We start from the raw sequence: 24,044 nt of genomic DNA on the forward strand, positions 1-24,044 counted from the left end.
CAGTGCAAGTTAACCCTTCGGTTCCTTACAGGTATCTACGTCGGAATCCATAAGGAATTTTACTCGAATTAGAGTGTGCATACCCTAAGGGGTTCGCAGCTCCAGCACATATCTCATCTTGAAATTATAAATTAGCACTGTAGATGGATAGATAGATGATTGATACATAGATAGAGATGAGATAGATAGATAGTACACATTTATTATGTTTATTCATGAGAAGACAACAAATTCCCTAAGAGTGTACACAAATGCACATGGTTCACCTATATCGCATGGGCCAAAAAGAGAATAATAGATTATACTGGCCAAATTCTGAAATAAACTCAGACTTTATTACATTGCAACACATTGGACCAAGGATGTTAGCTGGAGGAGAAGAATAACTTACCAGTGCAGGGTGTACAGTCATGGACACCCCAGGCCACTCCAGACCCCCGGCAGCAGACCTCCTGAGTCCTTAGGCCAGGAAAAGGGGAACCACACTTAAATGCAAAAAATAAATCTGAATTAACATGAAGGGAAATCATATGTTCTGGCATCAGGGTTAAGAAATTATATAAGTTGGACCCAGTGTGCGCTTGTCTTATGTTCCTCCCAATGGTATAACAGACTCATCTATGTGCAATGTTTTTGTCTCATGGAATACTGGTATGTCACTGCTAAAGAAAAGGCTCCTCGATAAGACCCCAGGAGATAGTGTAGTCATCTTTTGGAAAAAAAACATTATATTAATCATGAGGCTAAAATAGTCAATCAGCAGTCGGCTCGATAAAGATGAAGCCAACTAGTCGGCCATGAGCCAACCTCTTAAATATCAGACAGTGTCTTGAAGGAAGGACAAAGACATTAAAGGGGTACTCCGCCCCTAGACTTATTCTCTATCCAAAGGATAGGGGAGAAGATGTCTGATCACAGGGGTCCCGCCGCTGGGGACTCCCACGATCTCGGCTACGGCACCCCAGACATCCGGTGCACAGAGTGAAGTTCGCTCCATCCGGATGACTGGCGATGCGGGGTGGAGGCTCGTGATGTCACGGCCGCGCCCCCCTCAATGCAAGTCTACGGGAGGGGGCGTGACGGCCATCACGCCCCCTCCCATAGACTTGCATTGAGGGGGCGCAGCCGTGATGTCACAAGCAGGGCACGACTGTGACATCAAACGAATGCCAGGTGCCACAGGGAGATCACGGGGGTCCCCAGCGGCGGGCCCCCCCACGATCAGACATCTTATCCCCTATCCTTTGAATAGGGGATAAGATGTCTAGGGGCAAAGTACCCCTTTAATGTCTGCTACAATGATTATGACAGCCTTGGCCAATTAGCAAGTGAATGTTAAATGAGTGATCATTCCTAGGATTTACATTAGATATCTGGTTGGACCTATGGTTTTTGGCTTTTTTTTGGTCTTCACAAATGAAGATAAAAAGTAGTAATTGGCAATTCACTTTTTTAGTGAACTTTTTCACATAAGCCAGCAAAGCAAAGTCTTAGTATGAATTTTCAACAATTGGATGAAAAGTAGATAAAGCACTCCTTTTGGGCTCCAGATGAGATTTTGGGCATTAAGCCAAAGTAATAGCACCTGCAGCCATCTTATTAAAGCCATGTGCTAGCAGCTCTCCATTGCCTATATTTAGTGTCACATGGTGACTATTTTTTACATGGTTGTGTAAGAGACACTTTGGTTTCCAGGTAAGCTTTGTTTCTAGATTCTATTAAAGTTGTTATTTTTTAGATTTTTTTTTAGATATTTTGCTCTTTATTGATAAATTTCTTGCTTTGCCAAACATGCTGTATTCTGTTTGGCCATATCCACAGGAGGTCTAGCATTGTCTTGCATTAGGAGGAACCCAGGGCCAACCGCCCCAGCATATGGTCTCACAAGGGGTCTGAGGATCTCATCTTGGTACCTAATGGCAGTCAGGCTACCTCTGGCAAGCACATGGTGGGCTGTGCTTTCCCCCAAAGAAATGCCACCCCACACCATTACTAACTTACTGTTACGCCGAGCGCTCCGGGTCCCCGTTCCTCCCCGGAGCGCTCGCCTCATCCTCGTTGCTGCAGCGCCCCGGTCAGATCCACTGACCGGGTGCGCTGCGGTCCCGCCTCCAGCCGGGATGCGATTCGCGATGCGGGTGGCGCCCGCTCGCGATGCGCACCCCGGTCCCCGTACCTGACTCGCTCTCCGTCGGTCCTGTCCCGGCGCGCGCGGCCCCGCTCCCTAGGGATCCCGCTGAAGTTCCTCTGCCAGTTGTCACCGACCTCCCTACACTGGTCGCCCAGCAAGCCCTAAAGATCGCCCAACGAAATCAACAGCTGGCATACTTGACCTCCGTGACACTGCATCTTCAGTCACAGATACAGCAAATTCAGTCACAGCTACAGCTGCAACAACCATCTCCTCCGCCGGCTCCTGCAACTCCTCCGCAGCAACCGGCTGCTCCTAACCCCTGCTTGTCCCTGCCGGACAAATTTGATGGGGTCCGCAATGATCCTGCCACAGCCACAGTCCAGTCCTACTTCGCTGAGGTCCGTGGTGTCTTCGAGGAGCCTGCCCGAGCCTCTTCTGCCAAGACTGCCCTGCTGAACCTGGTCCAGGGTGTTTCTTCCGTTGGCGAGTACGCCATTCAGTTCCGTGCTCTTGCTTCCGAGTTGTCCTGGAATAGTGAGATTCTCTGCGCGACCTTTAAAAAAGGCCTATCCAGCAACATTAAAGATGTTCTGGCCGCACGAGAAACTCCTGCTAACCTGCATGAACTCATTCATCTTGCCACTCGCATTGACATGCGTTCTTCCGGATGGCGTCTGGAGCTCCGCCTGGATATGGACTTTGTTCGCACGAGGCGTTTTTTCTCCCCGGCTCCTCTCTCCTCTGGTCCTCTGCAATCCGTTCCTGTGCTTCCCGCCGCGGAGGCTATGCAAGTTGACCGGTCTCGCTTGACACCTCAAGAGAGGACACGACGCCGCATGGAGAATCTTTGCCTGTACTATGCCGGTACCGAACACTTCCTGAAGGATTGTCCTATCCGTCCTCCCCGTCTGGAAAGACGTACGCTGACTCCGCACAAAGGTGACACAGTTCTTGATGTCAACTCTGCTTCTCCACGCCTTACTGTGCCTGTGCGGATATCTGCCTCTACCTTCTCCTTCTCTACTATGGTCTTCTTGGATTCCGGATCTGCAGGAAAATTTTTTTTGGCCTCTCTTATCAACAGGTTCTACGTCCCTGTGACCAGTCTCGCCAGACCCCTCTACATCTATTGTATTAACAATGAAAGATTGGACTGTCTCATGCGTTTCCGCACAGAACCCCTCCTAATGTGCATCGGACCTCATCACGGAAAAATTGACTTTTTTTTCCTCAGGTTCTTTGGCCCCAAGAAGAGGGGGAGACCCAAGGGGGGGGGTACTGTTACGCCGAGCGCTCCGGGTCCCCGTTCCTCCCCGGAGCGCTCGCCTCATCCTCGTTGCTGCAGCGCCCCGGTCAGATCCACTGACCGGGTGCGCTGCGGTCCCGCCTCCAGCCGGGATGCGATTCGCGATGCGGGTGGCGCCCGCTCGCGATGCGCACCCCGGTCCCCGTACCTGACTCGCTCTCCGTCGGTCCTGTCCCGGCGCGCGCGGCCCCGCTCCCTAGGGCGCGCGCGCGCCGGGTCTCTGCGATTTAAAGGGCCAGTGCACCTGTGATGGTGCCTGGCCCAATCTTCCAATTAGCTTAATTAGTTTCCACCTGTGCACTTCCCTATATCACCTCACTTCCCCTGCACTCCCTTGCCGGATCTTGTTGCACTTGTGCCTAGTGAAAGCGTTCCCTTGTTTGTTCCTAGCCCGTGTTCCTGACCTCCTGCCGTTGCCCCTGACTACGATCCTTGCCGCCTGCCCCCGACCTTCTGCTACGTCCGACCTTGCTTCTGCCTACTCCCTTGTACCTCGCCTATCTTCAGCAGTCAGAGAGGTGAGCCGTTGCTAGTGGATACGACCTGGTCACTACCGCCGCAGCAAGACCATCCCGCTTTGCGGCGGGCTCTGGTGAAAACCTGTAGTGGCTTAGAACCGGTCCACTAGCGCGGTCCTCGCCATCCCTCTCTGGCACAGAGGATCCACTACCTGCCAGCCGGCATCGTGTCAGTAGATCCGGCCATGGATCCCGCTGAAGTTCCTCTGCCAGTTGTCACCGACCTCCCTACACTGGTCGCCCAGCAAGCCCTAAAGATCGCCCAACGAAATCAACAGCTGGCATACTTGACCTCCGTGACACTGCATCTTCAGTCACAGATACAGCAAATTCAGTCACAGCTACAGCTGCAACAACCATCTCCTCCGCCGGCTCCTGCAACTCCTCCGCAGCAACCGGCTGCTCCTAACCCCTGCTTGTCCCTGCCGGACAAATTTGATGGGGTCCGCAATGATCCTGCCACAGCCACAGTCCAGTCCTACTTCGCTGAGGTCCGTGGTGTCTTCGAGGAGCCTGCCCGAGCCTCTTCTGCCAAGACTGCCCTGCTGAACCTGGTCCAGGGTGTTTCTTCCGTTGGCGAGTACGCCATTCAGTTCCGTGCTCTTGCTTCCGAGTTGTCCTGGAATAGTGAGATTCTCTGCGCGACCTTTAAAAAAGGCCTATCCAGCAACATTAAAGATGTTCTGGCCGCACGAGAAACTCCTGCTAACCTGCATGAACTCATTCATCTTGCCACTCGCATTGACATGCGTTCTTCCGGATGGCGTCTGGAGCTCCGCCTGGATATGGACTTTGTTCGCACGAGGCGTTTTTTCTCCCCGGCTCCTCTCTCCTCTGGTCCTCTGCAATCCGTTCCTGTGCTTCCCGCCGCGGAGGCTATGCAAGTTGACCGGTCTCGCTTGACACCTCAAGAGAGGACACGACGCCGCATGGAGAATCTTTGCCTGTACTATGCCGGTACCGAACACTTCCTGAAGGATTGTCCTATCCGTCCTCCCCGTCTGGAAAGACGTACGCTGACTCCGCACAAAGGTGACACAGTTCTTGATGTCAACTCTGCTTCTCCACGCCTTACTGTGCCTGTGCGGATATCTGCCTCTACCTTCTCCTTCTCTACTATGGTCTTCTTGGATTCCGGATCTGCAGGAAAATTTTTTTTGGCCTCTCTTATCAACAGGTTCTACGTCCCTGTGACCAGTCTCGCCAGACCCCTCTACATCTATTGTATTAACAATGAAAGATTGGACTGTCTCATGCGTTTCCGCACAGAACCCCTCCTAATGTGCATCGGACCTCATCACGGAAAAATTGACTTTTTTTTCCTCAGGTTCTTTGGCCCCAAGAAGAGGGGGAGACCCAAGGGGGGGGGTACTGTTACGCCGAGCGCTCCGGGTCCCCGTTCCTCCCCGGAGCGCTCGCCTCATCCTCGTTGCTGCAGCGCCCCGGTCAGATCCACTGACCGGGTGCGCTGCGGTCCCGCCTCCAGCCGGGATGCGATTCGCGATGCGGGTGGCGCCCGCTCGCGATGCGCACCCCGGTCCCCGTACCTGACTCGCTCTCCGTCGGTCCTGTCCCGGCGCGCGCGGCCCCGCTCCCTAGGGCGCGCGCGCGCCGGGTCTCTGCGATTTAAAGGGCCAGTGCACCTGTGATGGTGCCTGGCCCAATCTTCCAATTAGCTTAATTAGTTTCCACCTGTGCACTTCCCTATATCACCTCACTTCCCCTGCACTCCCTTGCCGGATCTTGTTGCACTTGTGCCTAGTGAAAGCGTTCCCTTGTTTGTTCCTAGCCCGTGTTCCTGACCTCCTGCCGTTGCCCCTGACTACGATCCTTGCCGCCTGCCCCCGACCTTCTGCTACGTCCGACCTTGCTTCTGCCTACTCCCTTGTACCTCGCCTATCTTCAGCAGTCAGAGAGGTGAGCCGTTGCTAGTGGATACGACCTGGTCACTACCGCCGCAGCAAGACCATCCCGCTTTGCGGCGGGCTCTGGTGAAAACCTGTAGTGGCTTAGAACTGGTCCACTAGCGCGGTCCTCGCCATCCCTCTCTGGCACAGAGGATCCACTACCTGCCAGCCGGCATCGTGTCACTTACTGACAAACCGGTCATGCTGGAGGATGTTGCAGGCAGCAGAACGTTCTCCACAGCGTCTCCAGACTCTGTTACGTCTGTCACATGTGCTCTGCTTTCATCTGTGAAGAATTTGCCAATCTTGGTGTTCTCTGGCAAATGCCAAACGTCCTGCACAGTGTTGGGCTGTAAGCACAACCCCTACCTGTGGACGTCGGACCCTCATACGACCCTCATGAAGTCTGTTTCTGACCGTTTGAGTGGACACATGCACATTTGTGGCCTGCTGGAGGTCATTTTGCAGGGCTCTGGCAGTGCTCCTCCTTGCACAAAGGCGGAGGTAGCGGTTCTGCTGCTGGGTTGTTGCCCTCCTACGGCCTCCTCCACGTCTCCTGATGTACTGGCCTGTCTCCTGATAACGCCCCCATCCTCACTACGCTGACAGACACAGCAAACCTTCTTGCCACAGCTCGCATTGATGTGCCATCCTGGATGAGCTGCACTACCTGAACCACTTGTGTGGGTTGTAGACTCCGTCTCATGCTACCACTAGAGTGAAAGCACCACCAGCATTCAAAAGTGACCAAAACATCAGCCAGGAAGCATAGGAATTGAAAAGTGGCCTGTGGTCATTACCTGCAGAACCACTCCTTTATTGGGGGTGTCTTGCTAATTGCCTATAATTTCCACTTGTTGTCTGTTCCATTTGCCCAACAGCATGTGAAATTGATTGTCAATCAGTGTTGCTTCCTGAGTGGACAGTGTGATTTCACAGAAGTGTGATTGACTTGGAGTCACATTGTGTTGTTTAAGTGTTCCCTTTATTCTTTTGAGCAGTATATATATATATATATATATATATATATATATATATATATAACATATTTAAGTTATTATTTTTACCACTTTTGGCTCGATATCTTCATGAACTCCTTTTAGGTGAATAGTGTGGAAATAACACCCTTTTATGCCTTTCTCCTATACCATTTTTTACGGTTGTATGTGCCGTTGTATTTACTCTAAAAAGACTCTGTAAAAGACTCTGTAAGACTAAAAAACATAGTGGTATTATGTAGGTATCTGGTATGCTAGGTTGGTCACTTCTCATACCTGACCATTTTCAAGTACTCTGTAGCAGTACCCATAGCCGGAGTTTTCAGTGTAGCCATTGATTCTGGGGCTGCTCTGAGCCTGTACTCTGTACACAGGGACCCTGTTCTCCTGCCAGCGGGAGTAGTCCCTACGGTCGGCATTGGCAAGGCCATCCCGGCCGTCCACACGTTCCACCTGATGGATGTTGACTGAGGCCTCTGGAGGGTGCTGTACATGGACTTTAACAATGGATGCTCCTCCTGTTGAAAAAGAAACACCAGGTTAAAACTGTCCATTTATACTGGGTTGTTTTTTCTTCTTCTTTTTTTCTGATGGATAATGCCTTTGTATTTCGGAAATAATTTTTTACAACTCAATTCCATGCATAGCTTTCTATTATCAAGGGGAATTCTGGTTTTAGGTTTTTATCTTTGTCTAATAAAAATGCAGTTTTCAGTGTACTTGTATGAATTCTTCACAATTTGCAAGATCTCCATCCACTCTGCTCAGAGGTGTAACTTGTAGCTTAAGGGCCTCAATGCAAAACCTGTTACATGACCCCATGTCTACTATATGTCATTTATACTACCGGTGTCTTCTAATGAGGCAAATGTGCCTGGGGGCCCTTTAAGTCACAGGGCCCCGGTGCGAATGCTACTTCTGCACCCACTGTTACGTCACAGACTCTGGTCATGCTAATGCTGGCTCCCACCCATAGCAAATGTAGCCCACAGCTACTAGGACCCAGAAGATGCAGCCCCTGCCAGATGTGGCATCTCAGCATGACAGTCTATCTTGCCTGTTGCAAAACGACAACTCCCAGCATGCCCGGACAGCCAAAGGCTGTCCGGGCATGCTGGGAGTTGTCGTTTTGCAACAGTCTTTGGTTGTGCGGCCTGCTGGGAGTTGTCATTTTGCAACATACTGGTTTGGAAACACTGCCCTACACAATGCTAGCAGCAAGGAGAGTGAAGTGGGAATTCCCTGTCGCCATGTCTATAACCATATCTGGGAGTATTACAGAAATATATACAGTACATATAAGGGAAGACCAATTTTACAGTTTACATACAGAGTACAAAACATACATTTTAAAGCAACGAAATACATATATATATATATATATATATATATATATATATATATATATATATATATATGTTTATAGATAGATAGATAAATAGAGAGAGAGATCCCTACCGTCTTTCTCTGGCTGATGGTTGGACAGAGGTAATGTGTACACAGATGATTTACTCATCACATTCTGTTCCACGCTACTGTTTCTGATTGTGTACGCAACAACCCGTTCACCGGTGGATACGGGAATCTGGCAGAACTTCCCCGTGAAGCTTGGGGGGCAGAGGCACGTGTCCTTTTTAATGCATATTCCTCCATTTTGACACAGTAGTGGACAAAGAACTGTAAAAAATAGAAAAGGCAGGTGATGATATAGCCATTTGGGGCATTAGGATTTGACATACAGTACATACTACTATCGAGACCCCCCTCCCCCCCAACTCATAAAAGTGGTTCCATTGGGCATTGACATTTATGGACACATTTTATTTAGTGTGTTCTCTACATAATAGCAGATGGACAGCGGTTGACTACACAGCTCATGTTGGACAGGGAGCAATGGAAAAAATGTACTCATGCTGAAATTCTGAAGCTGTCAACAAAACTGGCAATGGCTTAAAGAGAAGCTTATGAACCAGATTTCTGGATAAAATGTAAATTGGATGTTGAAGATAGATAAGGTTAAGTCTAGGGTAAACATGACTGTAGGAGATAGATATTGGTATCATAAGGGAAGAAAAATACTGTATATGCAGCAAATCAGGCTTATTTACAAAGACGAATGCATGAAAGTTTGTTACCACCAGGATGACATTCATTTTACTTAAAGGGGTACTCCACTGCTCAGTGTTTGGAACAAACTGTTCCGAACGCTGGAGCCGGCGTCGGGAGCTCCATTAAGGGGGGTGTGATGTCATGAGGGGGTGGGGCTATGAGGTCATGAGCTCCCGGCTCCAGCGTTCGAAACAGTTTGTTCCAAACGCTGAGCAGTGGAGTACCCCTTTAAAAACAAATGATTGATGGTCTCAACAAATTAGGGATGTCCCGATACCGGACATTTGCACAAGTACTCATGCAAATTTCCCCGATACCTAATCCGGAGGTGCCAAACTATGCAGTGTGCCCATGCCATCCATGGAAGGCATTAGTAAAGGAGCGCCGATAACACTGATCAATGCTATGCTATTCTATGGCATAGCATTGATCAGTGTATGCAATTGATCAGTGTATGCAATCTACAGATTGCATGTAATAGTGCCCTATGGGGACTAAAAAGAAGTGGAAAGAAATGTGGAATTTTTTTAAATTTTTATTATAAATGTGAATTAACTCCTTCCCTAATAAAAGCTTGAATCCCCCCCCCCCCCTCCTTTTAAATAAAATAAAATAAAAATTTACATATAAAACAAACAAACACAAAAAAAAACAAAAAACACTGTCACATGACATAGAAAAAAATATTGGTAATTGGTATCGGCAAGTACTTGTACTTGATCTTAAAAAATGGTATCGGGACATCCCTACAACAAAGGGTTGATGGTTTGCTTTATAACAGAGCTCCAACCTCTAAAAAGATGTCTTATAAAATAGAATGGAGAATTTTGGACATATTGAGAAACAAAAAAAATTGTTTTTATTGCATGGACATACACTGTATAGAGATGATCTGCTTTTGATAATCCCTTATTGTTTGGTTGCCTAGACATATACTGGTCATATAAAGTTCCTAGTGATCAGATATAATATGTAGGTGAAACTGGAAGCAACGGGAAACTAAGAGTTACATGGTACCTTATTGGTTTTTCCATATTGTGAGGTATTAAGGTTTTCGACCCAGACAACCCCTTTAGGAACAAGGTGGTGGAAGTCAACTCTATAGCAAAGCAATTCCATAGGTTTTTCAGCACAGAACACTATATTTAGGTTTCTTTTTTTGCCCAGTGTGAAAGAAAAGCCTTTAAATACATGCCAGCTAATGCCTATGCCGCGACTTTTGGATCACCCACCCTGCTAACGTCAGGCTGCTGCTTGGTAGGTACTGTATCTGGCTGATTTAGGAAATACAGGGAACCCCACACAATTTTTTCCATAAATGTGTGGGGTTCCCTGTATTTTCGAAATTAGCCAGAAACCAACCAAGCAGCAGCAGCCTGATATTACCAGACTCGGCCAGCCTACTACTGCCCAGACATTGGAGGCTTGTTTGTATCCCTCTCTTTCTGGTACCCCTGTGGCGGTGGGTACCGGGGTAATAATGGGGGGTTAGCATTAGCTGTTTTTGAGGCTAATGCTAAGCCTTGGCTTATTAACAGATGTCATCTATCAGAGCCTGTATACTGCACATCCATATACTTTACCCCAACAGTGGGGCCCACTCAGAGCCAGCAGGATGACTGACGTAGGATGTTTGACTATCTGTGCGACTTTTGATCAAAATTTCTAAATTTTTTGGGGGAAAAGAGGGCTCTGTGCACATGGCTGTACCACTAGTTCATGCAGAAGTGATACATTTGTGGGGAAAGGGGCTTAGTTCACTAATTCCCATATTACCTTTATTTTCCTCGCCCAACCCCAACATGAGTATTTTTGGAACCATTCATCATTCCCTGCTCCACCCTAACCCTCCTCTTTTTTACTTTCTCGCTCCCTCCATCTTCATAACATTTATTACATGATATAAAAAAATTCAATTAAAGTACATGAAAAAAAAAAAAGGTTTTAACCTGTAAAATGCGTCTCCTAATTGATACCACAGCTGCTCGTATAGCTCATATGCTGGCTCGGCCTAGTCATCATGATGTAAGAATAGATTTCATTTCTCCACAATATATTGTGTGACAAATTCTAAGACATCTGAACGTCTAGTCTTTCTGTGTTTCACAAAAACATTCGACCCTAGGGATAGTACAAGTAATATTCTTTGTCCTTTTATCTCTGGCTTCTAACCAAACCAGCACATCTGTGTATACGATGGTAAATGTTGGGCTATAGAAAGATGAACTGTGTTCTTGTGGACTTTATTTTCTTGATGTCATAGCCCCGCCCCCTTATGACGTCACGCCCCACCCCCCTCAAATGGAGCTCCCGACACCGGCTCCAGAGTTCGGAACAGTTTGTTCCAAATGCTGAGCAGTGGAGTACCCCTTTAAGTAAAATGAATGTCATACTGGTGGTGACAAACTTTCATACATTCGCCTTTGTAAATAAGCCTGACATCTGGGCACCCTATAAGGAAGTCTAAAGCTGGCTGTATACTAGAAAAGATGAATTGCAACGCCATAAATTGAAATTATATACTATATTAAAGGGGTACTCCACTGGAAAACATTTTTTTTTTAAATCAACTGGTGCCAGAAAGTGAAACTGATTTGTAAATTACTTCGATTTAAAAATTTGAATTCTTCCAGTATGTATCAGCTGCTGTATGCTCTACAGGAAGTGCTTTTCTTTTTGAATTTCCTTTCTGCCTGACCACAGTGCTCTCTGCTGACACCTCTGTCCATTTTAGGAACTGTCCAGAGTAGGAGCAAATCCCCATAGCAAACCTCTCCTGCTCTGGACAGTTCCTAAAATGGACAGAGATGTCAGCAGAGAGCACTGTGGACAGACAGAAAGGAAATTCAAAAAGAAAAGAACCTATGGAGCATATATGTTACGCCTAGCGCTCCGGGTCCCCGCTCCTCCCCGGAGCGCTTACGGCGTCTCTCTCTCCGCAGCGCCCCGGTCGGTCCCGCTGACCGGGAGCGCTGCACTGTCATGGCCGTCGGGGATGCGATTCGCACAGCGGGACGCGCCCGCTCGCGAATCGCATCCCAGGTCACTTACCCGTCCCGGTCCCCCGCTGTCATGTGCTGGCGCGCGCGGCTCCGCTCTCTAGGGCGCACGCGCGCCAGCTCCCTGAGACTTAAAGGGCCAGTGCACCAATGATTGGTGCCTGGCCAAATTAGCTTAATTGGCTTCCACCTGCTCCCAGACTATATCTGATCTCTGCCCCTGCACTCCCCTGCCGGATCTTGTTGCCTTAGAGCCTAGTGAAAGCTTTACTGTGTTTGTCCATACTGTGTACTTGACCTCCTGCTATTGCCTTATTGACTACGATTCTTGCTGCCTGCCCCGACCTTCTGCTACGTCCGACCTTGCTTCTGTCTACTCCCTTGTACCGCGCCTATCTTCAGCAGTCAGAGAGGTTGAGCCGTTGCTAGTGGATACGACCTGGTCACTACCGCCGCAGCAAGACCATCCCGCTTTGCGGCGGGCTCTGGTGAACACCAGTAGTGACTTAGAACCGGTCCACTAGCACGGTCCACGCCAATCCCTCTCTGGCATAGAGGATCCACCTCCTGCCAGCCGGCATCGTGACAATATAGCTGCTGATAAGTACTGGAAGGATTAAGATTTTTAAATAGAAATCATTTACAAATCTTTTTAACTTTCCGGCACCAGATGATTTAAAAAATGAAAATGTTTTCCAATGACAATTTGTAGATTCACCTCTTCCTTGGTATGTAGACTCGTACCACCCAGAATCTGACCTACACACTACACACTGATGTTAAAATTGAGACATTTGCCAGTATATCCTTATATGAAGGACACAACAGAGCCCGCACACCAACGCCAAGGTTTCTCAAATGGCGCGGGACCTAACGCTAAACCTACCTGTGCGTGATAAGCACAGTAGTGCAGTAGTGCACCCATATTCCTGTATTGTATTATTCTAATTGTTACACATCCACACCATCTATCTGGTGTAGGATTCTATTGTGGCACTTGTAGTCCGCTGCAGGCATCCTCCATTGTATGCATTATTATGCTGGGGATCGCCCCTAGCAACGGACTACAAGGGCAGGATCTTCTCCCACAGTATAAATGCACAACCGCATTTGGGGTTGAGCACCTCCAGCCATTTGAGACCACGTTTTTGTTGTTTGTTTAAAATTTATACTTGGAGGTGTGTAAACTCCATATGGTAATGCGCCTTGAATATCTTCCAGGCAGCATTAGGGTAGCACCTGTGAGGCCATGCACCTATATTAGCCAACTCAAGTGGGGCTTGCAGGTTGTCTCTCTCCTCCCATTGTATGTGTGTGCTTGTAGCCACGCTGTAGGGTACCTGGGAGGACGCTGTGAGTCGACCGAATGCTGCCGTAATTGCCCACTGGCCCCTGTTTTGCTTATCATGCACAAGTAGGTTTATCGTTAGGTCCCACGCCATTTGAGAAACCTTGGCGTTGGTGTGCGGGCTCTGGTATGTCCTTCATATAAGGATATACTGGCGAATGTCTCAATTTTAACATCAGTGTTGAGGAAGAGCCAATGTCATTGTATACATCTACCACAGTAGTGCACCTAAATTTCTGTATTGTATTATTCTAATTGTTACACATCCACACCGTTTATCTGGTGTAGGATTCTATTGTGGCACTTGTAGTCCGCTGCAGGCATCCCCCATTGTATGCATTTTTATGCTGGGGATCGCCCCTAGCAATGGACTACAAGGGCAGGATCTGCTCCCCCAGTATAAATGCACAACCGCATTTGGGGTTGAGCACCTCCAGCCATTTGAGACCACGTTTTTGTTGTTTGTCTACACACTACTAGCAGCATGGAGGGTGAAGTGGAAATTCCCTGGTGCCATGTCTGCAACCGTATTTAGGACCCAAAAGGAAGCCTAATGTTGTCTGTATACTATAAATGTTGAATAGCAATGCCATAAGTTAAAATTATATATTACTGACAATTTGTAGATCGTTCTTTGGTATGTAGACCCATAGCAGCCTTAATCTGAACGTGCCCTAAGGAGCGCATCTGTCGTTTGTCATGAAAATTTGGAAAAATTTTGAAAATCCAACATGGCTGATCATCTTTCTGTGCCAACCACCCTCCAAAGCTATGGGGGTAGCCCCTACATCAGTGTTTCCAAACCAGCGTGCCTGGTTTATAGTATACAGCCAGATTTAGGCTCCCTTATAGGTCCTAAATACGGTTATAGACAAGGCACCAGGGAATTTCCACTTGGCTCTCCATGCTGCTAGTAGTGTGTTGGGCAGTGTTTCCCAACCAGTATGACTCCAACTGTTGCAAAACTACAACTTTCAGGGTGCCCAGACAGCCAAAGGCTGTCCGGGCACCCTGGAAGTTGCAGTTTTGCAACACCTGGACGATTTGTAGATCGTTCTCTACCTTGGTATTGTAGGAATTTCACTCTGGGGTTAGCTCTGGGATCGTGCTTGACACAGCCACAGGACACGTTTCTACTTCATTATGCAGGCAAACAACAGTTCTTTATGCCTGTCTGGCTCCTCGCCAGCTTTATTAGACAGGTTGCAGGATAAACAAAAACATAACGCAGGAACAAACAAAATCCTAGGCCGTCTAGCCACTGACTAAACAACACAGCATGCCCTTACTATCAACTGGAGGGCTTTTCCCTGCCATTTAAAACATGCGTCCTGCAACCTTTTACTCACTGTTCACACACAGCATTTGTGGCCTCTTGCCTTTTGTTCTCAGACCCCTTGTCTCATACTGGAGAACGAACACTTCACCGGTGTTACCACAAGTTGTCACAGTCCATTTCACTGGTGGGGGTCACTCACAGTGCCTGGCTGTGTGCTCCTCGCAAGGACCCCTGCCTCTCCCGCACAGCCCCCTTGCTCTCTTCTGGGGAGAGTCACCAGATGACTTAAATATCTGCCCTTTCTGCTGTTCTGTGTTGATTATGCCACTGATGAGCATCTCTGCTAGCTCACCTTGGATAAAGGACTGGGAAAAACACCCTTTCATTGCCCTCAATCCTGCCTCAATGCCACAGTATGTGGACCCGTACTAAACTCCCTCTGTCGCACATCTGTCATTTGTCATGAACGAATGTCCAAATATGACAGCGACTTTACTCAACAATGGTGGAAACAATCCAACATGGCTGATCACCTTTTCCACAGCTGCTTCGGCCATTATCTGTCACGCTTTTTCTTTTAAGGAAAAGTACTAGCAGAAGAGAACAATCAAAATCAGTCTTTCCAGCCATCTATAATCTCTAGTGTATGACCAGCTTAAAATATTGGACTAATACAACATAATCTTATGTCAGATGGTCGGCTCTAGCTGGAGGTCAATGAATCACAGCTATGAAATGGGTGGGGAAGGTTGTCTTAAACTTTTTATTTTGTTGCAACCTCTGGGACAGAAATGTTTGAAATTCTTGGCTGCCTGTTAGCGTGTTGCCTAAGATGCGGGCCGTGGCAGCCCACCCACATATGTGGCAATGACATATTCATGAAATCTATGACAGAGCACGCTTTTGCTCTAGGCCACCTTGGTAATCGGCCTTCATTCAATGTCTTTTCCACCCAGATGGCCATCGCAAATACGCAGGTTCTCGAGCGTTCTGTGACAGTGAGCAGAAGCAGACAGAACCAGGGTAAGTCTGCGACATTCCTGGTCCGCTAGATCTCCGTCCAAACACCCCCAAGTCCTGCATCATGCAACAATTTCTGATATAAAGCAGACACTCACAGGAACAGCGTTGTGATATAGTGTATAACTAAGACTGGGTGTGTGTGTGTCCAGAGAGGAAGGATGCCTGATTAACCCTTATGTGCTCAATAATGCAATATTTCCAAACGAGTCATTTAGAGTGTACCTGTCGTTTGCAAAAACTTTTTACATTATAATAACATAACAACATTATATGTATCTATATATGTAATATACATTGGTAAATTTTTTTTTTTACATTTGTGGGTGAAAAAAATGCTTAAAGATAAAATACAGAAAGTGTGGGAGTGGAAAAGCAGGGCTCTGTGCAGGCTCCTGGTTTGTCAATCAGCCTGCTGTGTGAGCTGGGGAGTTTCACAGAGCTTCATTGCACAGAGCCCTGCTTCTCCTCAATGCACAGAGCCCTGCTTGGCCTCAGTGCACAGAACCCTGCTTGGCCTCAGTGCACAGAGCCCTGCTTGTCCTCAGTGTACAGAGCCCTGCTTGTCCTAAGTATACAGAGCCCTGCTTGTTCTTAGTGTACAGAGCCCTGCTTGTCCTCAGTGTACAGAGCCCTGCTTGTCCTCAGTGTACAGAGACCTGCTTGTGCTTAATGTACAGAGCTCTGCTTGTACTCAGTGTACAGAGCCCTGCTTGTGCTCAGTGTACAGAGCCCTGCTTGTGCTTAGTGTACAGAGCCCTGCTTGTCCTCAGTGTACAGAGCCCTGATTGTCCTTAGTGTATAGAGCTCTGCTTGTCCTCAGTGTACAGAGCCCTGCTTGTCCTTAGTGTACAGAGCCCTGCTTGTCCTCAGTGTACAGAGCCCTGCTTGCCCTCAGTGTACAGAGCCCTGCTTGCCCTCAGTGTACAGAGCCCTGCTTGTCCTCAGTGCACAGAGCCCTGCTTGTCCTCAGTGCACAGAGCCCTGCTTGTCCTCAGTGCACAGAGCCCTGCTTGTCCTCAGTGCACAGAGCCCTGCTTGTCTTCAGTGCACAGTGTCCTCAGTGTACAGAGCCCTGCTTGTCCTCAATGTACAGAGCCTTGCTTGTCCTCAGTGTACAGAGCCCTGCTTGTCCTCAGTGTACAGAGCCCTGCTTGTCCTCAGTGTACAGAGCCTTGCTGGTCCTCAGTGTACAGATCCCTACTTGTCCTCAGTGTACAGAGCCCTGCTTGTCCTCAGTGTACAGAGCCCTGCTTGTCCTTAGTGTATAGAGCCCTGCTTGTCCTCCGTGCACAGAGCCCCGCTTGTCCTCAGTGTACAGAGCCCCGTTTGTCCTCAGTGTACAGAGCCCCGCTTGTCCGCAGTGTATAGAGCCCCTCTTGTCCTCAGTGTACAGAGCCCTGCTTGTCCTCGGTGCACAGAGCCCTGCTTGTCCCGCCCAAACTTCTTGTATTTTGTCTCTGCATAGAGACATACAGGCAGTAGCTACAGGAATAAGATAGTAGTTTTTAACCAATTTGTTTAAAGTCCCATACAAGTCTATGGGAAATATATGTTACTCCATAACTTCCAAACAGCTGGAGATATTTTAATAATACTCGGTCCCATGTTACTTATATGTATACTAAAAATATAGGATAGTTAACTTAATCCTAACCGACCTCATTTGTGAGGGTCGGGGTTTTTGTTTTAAGTCCAAAGCAAATCTATGGGAAATGTATGTTCCAGCATAACTTCCGTACGGCTGGAGATATTTTGATAATACTTGGTCACATGTTACTTATTTGTCAAATAAAAATATATAATAGTTAAATTAACCCTAACCTACCCCAATATGTGAAGGATGGGGTTTTTGTTTCAAGTCCCATGCAAGTATATAGGACTTATGGTGCCTAACTCCACAAGCTCCTCTCTGCATCTCCTGGTGAGTGTGTCAGTCCGGCTGGCAAGCCACACACCCCCACCATGCCATACCCCATCTTGCAAATACATGCCCACCCTTTAAGCCACACCCCTTTTATTCTCAGCTTACAATATCTTTATCACAACCCCACCTGGGGCCTGGATATGAGGATTAAAAATGAGGATTAGATATGAGGACAGGATATGGGGATGGGATAGGAGGACGAGATATGAGATGGGGATAGGAGGTCGGGATGTGTGGTCGGGATGTGAGGTTGGGATGTGAGGTTGGGATGTGAGGTTGGGATGTGAGGTAGGGATATGAGGTTGGGATGTGAGGTTGGGATGTGAGGTAGGGATATGGTTACGGGCTATGGGGACGGGATATGAGGAAGGGATATGGGTAAGGGATATGAAGACAGGATATGAGGTCGGATATGGGGACAGGATATGAGGACGGGATATGAGGTCGGGATGTGAGGTTGGGATATGGGGATGGGACATGAGGACGGGATATGGGGACGGGACATGAGGACGGGATATGAGGTCTGGATATGAGGACGGGATATGAGGTCAAGATATGAGGAGGGGATTTGGGTTGGGATATGAGGAGGGGATATGGGGGTCAGGATTTGAGGACAGGATATGAGAACAAAAGCTTCCTCCTTTGTTGCTCCCCCCCCCCCCTCCACGGATTACGTAGGAAAAACCGGGCAGCGCCTGGTACTCAGCTATTTACAAATATTACATAAAGTCAAAAGGAACATTGGAGTAGATACCATGTCCGCCTATATTTCATGTTGTTAGAGAGGCACATTAACAGTTAGTAGATGCCCATTATTTTGTCTTCTAGCTTAAAAAACTTTTCATATAGAATGTTGGGGAATCCTGAGAAAATATATGGTGTCAACCACTTTGAGGAGATAATGCCTCTTGGTCAAAATGATTACACAGAATGTGTCTCGTTCTGCAGGTCCTGTCCTGCCCCCCATTACTCAGTACGTGATACAGCACGGTGTAATGCTTCATTTCACCTGGGTTGGCACTGTAGAAAACCTGAACACCTATTGCCTGATTTCCCAACAGCTTACAGGTGATGGCTGATGTCACCAGCGAGGGACACTTTAGAATTTGCTTATTGTCTAGGGACCTTCTCATAAGTAGAGATTGTCCCAAGTAGAGAACATCTTTAAGCACATATTTAAGTAAAATTTGTCTGCAAACAGCCGCAAAGCGATCTATATGATGTTGCATAGAATGTAGGATAATGAAGACCCAGTGGAAAGGTCATCCCAATGTTACTGTTCATTTTATTCAAGGCATCAGCCATTAAGATTTTTTGATGGGCAACAGATGTTCGAGTGCACTGAAAACATATGGAGAACAGAAATACTGCACAAGACATTACAGGGCAACATCAGTGTCCATAGAAGCTTATTTTGGCAGTTCTAGTTTACCATATACTGAACAATTTTGCAAGGATTTTGCAGGATACAATGGCAGGTGTGAGCAAATAGGAATGATCTGGACACTAAACTCATGGGCATTTTACCAACACTTGTAGACATTACAAACTGGGCTGAGGTTAATAAATTGCATTTGAGGTACCCTTAAATGACTAGGGCCATGGGCCCACTCTACAATGTATGTGAAATGGGTATTTCAATCCCTCCTGTCTTCAGTTGCAGCATCACTCGTTGCTTTGGCGATGCCTGCCCCAATCATTAGGTGTGGAGAACTTGTCAATGGTATACTGCCTCGGTGTCCACACCATCTAGAGGTTGGCTATAAACACCTGCATGTCGCCTGTGATAGAGACAATGGGGGAGATTCATCAAAACCTGTCCAGAGGAAAAGTTGCCCAGTTGCCCAAAAGTTGCAACCAATCAGATCACTTCTTTCATTTTTAACAAGGCCTGTGAAAAATGAAAGAAGCGATCTGATTGGTTGCTATGGGCAGCTTTACTGGGGCTGTTCTACAAAGACACGTTAATTTAATTTTTAAAAACTGCACTTACGTTATGTGAGACGAAGATAGCCGAACGGCTCTCCCATAGAGATATATGGAGGAGGCGTGGCGGCCCCTGCTTCGGGCAAGGGTTGTGACGTGCCACTCCCGGGGAAAGCCGGGCCCTGTACAGGAGATCGCAGGGGTCCCTACGATCTAAAACTTATCCCCTATCCTGCAGAGTTTTTCACTATGACATATCTCCTTTAAAGAGATTGTCCAGCAAAGGAAACAACCTGTGTATGGTGTCAAAAAGTACAACAAAGCAATTTACTAATATAATGTCATTGCACATATCTCTCCATATAAGCTCTGGAATCTCCCTTGTAGTTGTGACATCATGTTACATTTAAAACCCCTGTCTCTGCATCACCCTCCCCTACTGTCTGCTCAGGGAGACACCAGTAATGGGGAAGGGGGAGCTTATACTGCTGCATATTAGATTCTAAGACAGAATGAAGCCTTTCTCAGTCACAATAGTTTCCTTCAGAAGAGACTTACTGCTATCTTATCTGAGAAACGCTTCCTGTTGTCTTAAAATCTAATGAGCAGTAATATGAGTTCCCCTCTTCAAATCAATGGTCTGGTCCTCAGGAGACAGAGGGGGTGGGGGGACAGAGCTTTTAGAGATTGCGACAGGGTGTCCCAGCTACAAACCAGGCTGATAACATTATATTAGTAAGTTGCTTTATTGTACGTTTTCACACCATACACGTTTTTTCCTTTAACTGGACAACCCCTTTAAGGTTCATGACAGATGTTGAAGGGCCAAAGACATCTTTTGTCATGCCATAATATATGTATGCATATACCTTTAGAACTCATCTGAAATGTAGAAATGGCAGGGAAACATCCTAATAAGAGGCTCAGGGAAAACGAATATACTGAATCCTTGTGTCCTTACATGGCAGAGAAGGAGATTCAAGGTCTCATCAGGGATATTGAGGGAGGGTTGTCTAAGAAATTGGATTAAGGCTGAGCTGTGATCTTGCATTGCTATTGTAGATGTTGATGGTTGTGTCCCCAGCTGTGCAGTAATACTGGATGCGTGCCTGAGAAGAAAGTGCGCTGACAAGATTAGAGATCGTAATGAACGCGTCCAGCCATGTGCCAAGAAGAGTCAGACTGATGGACGGGGTTGAGAAACACAGTACAATAGGCATGCATTGTTTTATTCTGAACACATCCTAGAAGTAAGTGTATTGTCCTACAACGGACATACAGACATACAGCTGTGCACTTTTACAGGACTTCTTCATCCCAGTATCCATGTATTTTTTCCATTCATGTAGGTATCTATGTTGGTATTTAAATACACAGTTGAACCAGGAATAGGAGCTGGGATTTTATAGGTTAATTGTCCTACAACGTGTAAAACTCTAGGTAGTGGATGAACACTGAGGTCTCTAATGGGTTTCATTATCTGATATCATTATATCTGTGTATTATAAATTTTTCCCAATTAAGCTGACTCTTCAAGGTATCCCAAGGGTTGACACAACACACACCGGTGCTGCAGAGGTTGTACAAAAGAGTTAGGTCCCCTTTACGAGCCAAAGCACATGTCAGATACATGTAAGTCAGGGTCTGTAAAAACCTTGGTCACCTATCCTGGTATTGATGTTGAGAGAGATACTAACTTGTCAACTAGCCTGTCCCAGAGTCAAGGTAGCATTCAGGAGAAGTTTCATGGGCCTGATAGCACACAAAGAAAACAGGTTGTTCGTGCCCGGTTGAACAGACTGTTTGCAAGTCAGGGGATACCCACCTGGATGCGCCAGCAAGAACTCGTTTCAGCAGGGCCAGTGTTGGTATGGAATCTTTGCTACAGTCTTCTAAAGTTACCTCAACTACACCACTGAGAATACCTTGCTTCAATGAGTTAGTCACTGAACAGCAACCTCTCTGCACAAACTAGTAACCCTTGCAGTGCTACAGCCTGGGAGATATGAAACGGATTGTTTCCTACAATGTACATCTGAAGTTGCACTTTCTCCTCGCATCCCTGTGTCTGGTGTACCTGTACTCCCAAATATCAGTGGTATCCCTACCTCCAGCACACAGTAAACTGGGACGTGCCCTGGGGAATCCCGCCATAGTCCACCATTGACAAAGAATGAGAGCATCTGGGAGAAATACATGGGGCTGAGGGGCCACTCGCAACACCAGTGACATCCCTGTGTAGTACCACAGGTTCCAGCATATACTCCCCTAGGTTGCCACATAAGGGTAACAAAAAAGTGAGTGCTCTTTATTTATGTAGCAATGTTATTCCCACAAGGTAATGTGGTAGCCCAATACGGGAGTTGTTACCCCGTACCATTGCTGCCCTATCAGGCAGCCTCCCTACAGTGTCCCCTGGCCCCCCCCCCCCCCCTGCATCTGTTCTACTGTAATTATATATTATCCCCAATGTTATGTATATAAGAATGTTGTATCAGTGACCAGGTGTATCAGTGACCAGGTGACTTAAGGATGACCAATGGGACCCTACCAGAGTTTCCCCCATAAAAGCCCAGGGAGGAGTCTCTTCTCTCTCTTAGTTCCGGAGTCTTTGCTGAGGTGCAGTCGAGCCTAAGAGTCTGGAGTCATAGGAGCCTCAAGTCAAGTCTGCAGCCACAAGTCTACAAGTAAGATAAAGTCACAGCTTAGTCTGTCTCCAGTCAAGTCAGTCACTGTCATCTATTGTCAAGTCAACGTGGCCTGCACTAAATTGTCCAAAACCACTGCAAGTCCCTTAGGGTCTCTGAGTCACTGGTCAATTCCGTAGGCCCTGGCTACACTGTATAGACTGTACCATCTGTCACTCAGTAAAGCTAGGGTTATCCGTAACTTGGTGTTGGAGTCATTATTGCCCCCGTGCCTAGCCCAGGATCCAGCGGTATACCTTTGGGTGGTATTGAGGATAAACCACACCCTGGCGTCACGAATACAAGGGGTTAATGCCATCTGCCCCTAAGGTAATTCCATCTGCCCTGCATCACACCCCCATACCACAGTAATTTCCCCCTACATCTAAAAAAAGACTTGCAAAAATATAGACCATTGCAGTGCCCATAGTGGTTATCAGTGCCCTAATACAGTGTTTCCCAAGCAGAGTGCCTCCAGCAGTGTTTTTCCCAACCAAAGTGCCTCTATGCATGCTGGGAGTTGTAGTTTGGAACAGCTGGAGGCACCCTGACTGGGAAACACTGCCCTAATATATGAGCATAGTGCGGGCTAGGTAATGAATTTAATGCTGATAGACTGTACTAGTGCGGGGTACGGCTGACTTGCATCTCAGGACAGGGAATTTGAGGACAGAGGATTTAGAAAAGGGGAAGGGGCGAGGATTAAGAGGGAAACATATATAACACACAAAACCATCTGTGATAGATGACGGATCAGTAATATACAAGGGCAGGGGCTGGGTCCCGTCTGGGGACATCAGGTTCTAATTTATCAAAGCTTCAGATGGGGTGGTCTTGTGCTGGACCTTATGGGACCTGTTATGGCTTGAGCTCTTAGGGTCACATGTTTAGGGATTTTACACCATGTTGGAGATTTACTTAAACTATTGCAAAAATAAAAAATAAAGTGAAGAATAATGGAGCAGATCTTTGTAGATTTTTTAGTGCAGCCATACATTGTACGGAGAGGCTTAAACAAATGTAACATGGCTGCAGTAGGTAAAGCTTAGACTACAACAAGAAGCCCTCCAGTGCAAAAATTGGGGGAAATGTATCAAAACCTGTGTAGAGGAAGAGTGGTGCAGTTGCCGATAGCAACCAATCAGATCGCTTCTATCATTTTTATAAAGGCCTCTGAAACATGAAAGAAGCTATCTGATTGGTTGCTATCGGCAACTGCACCACTCTTCCTCTGCACAGGTTTTGATAAATCCCCCCAATGTGTGGATGTCTTATACATTGCAAAGAAGGGGGCTCATGTACAGACATGAGTGGCGATTAAATGTTTACATGCCCCCATCAGTTCGATGTGCACCATATTAAAAAAAAAAAAAAAAACTAACAAAAAAACTAAAACAAAGGGCATTTTGTTAAAGAGGACATGTCAAATTTCCCAGAGCAAAACTGCCGTGTGAACGAGCCCATAGCTGGGTCGCACGCGCAGGTGGAGGGAGCGCCACACACGGAGCAGAAAATAAGACAGCACTGAACTGACTGAACAATGCAGTGCCAATGAAGCCAGCGAGGACAACTGCCTGCAGGATAGCATATGGTATGGATAACAGCCACAAGGGGTTAATGGAGTCCAAAAGATAGAGGATAAGATGTCTAGGGACAGAGTACCCCTTTAATTGAGTCAGTAGGGGTTGAATGAATCACTAGGGGTGAATGAGAGAGGATGTCCCAGCAGCTTCTATATCCACTCCCCACTCACCCCAATGGCCGCACTGTCACCACAACACATATTGTAATGAAGCCCCTCCCATCTGATGAATTCACGGACAGTGAGCCCCCATCAGCCCCCTAACCTTTCTGTACATACTTAAAAAAGGCTATTTTTAGTTTGA

The 24,044-nt window shown here is 47.1% G+C and overlaps 1 protein-coding gene across 5 annotated transcripts in view; it reads right to left on the reverse strand.

Annotated features, from left to right (window-relative positions):
- Positions 1-24,044, reverse strand: part of LTBP4 (latent transforming growth factor beta binding protein 4) — a 259,011-nt gene that overhangs the window by 75,459 nt on the left and 159,508 nt on the right. For all 5 annotated transcript variants that reach the window (XM_056540752.1, XM_056540753.1, XM_056540749.1 and 2 more), the window contains 3 exons: positions 8,322-8,540; positions 7,140-7,381; positions 392-485 (listed from right to left, as the gene is read on the reverse strand). In XM_056540752.1, the coding sequence (XP_056396727.1) occupies positions 392-485; positions 7,140-7,381; positions 8,322-8,540 (555 nt within the window). The remainder of the gene's footprint in view (positions 1-391; positions 486-7,139; positions 7,382-8,321; positions 8,541-24,044) is intronic.

This window comes from Hyla sarda, chromosome 9 (genome assembly GCF_029499605.1).
Source record: "Hyla sarda isolate aHylSar1 chromosome 9, aHylSar1.hap1, whole genome shotgun sequence".
NCBI classification, from domain to species: Eukaryota; Metazoa; Chordata; class Amphibia; order Anura; family Hylidae; genus Hyla; species Hyla sarda.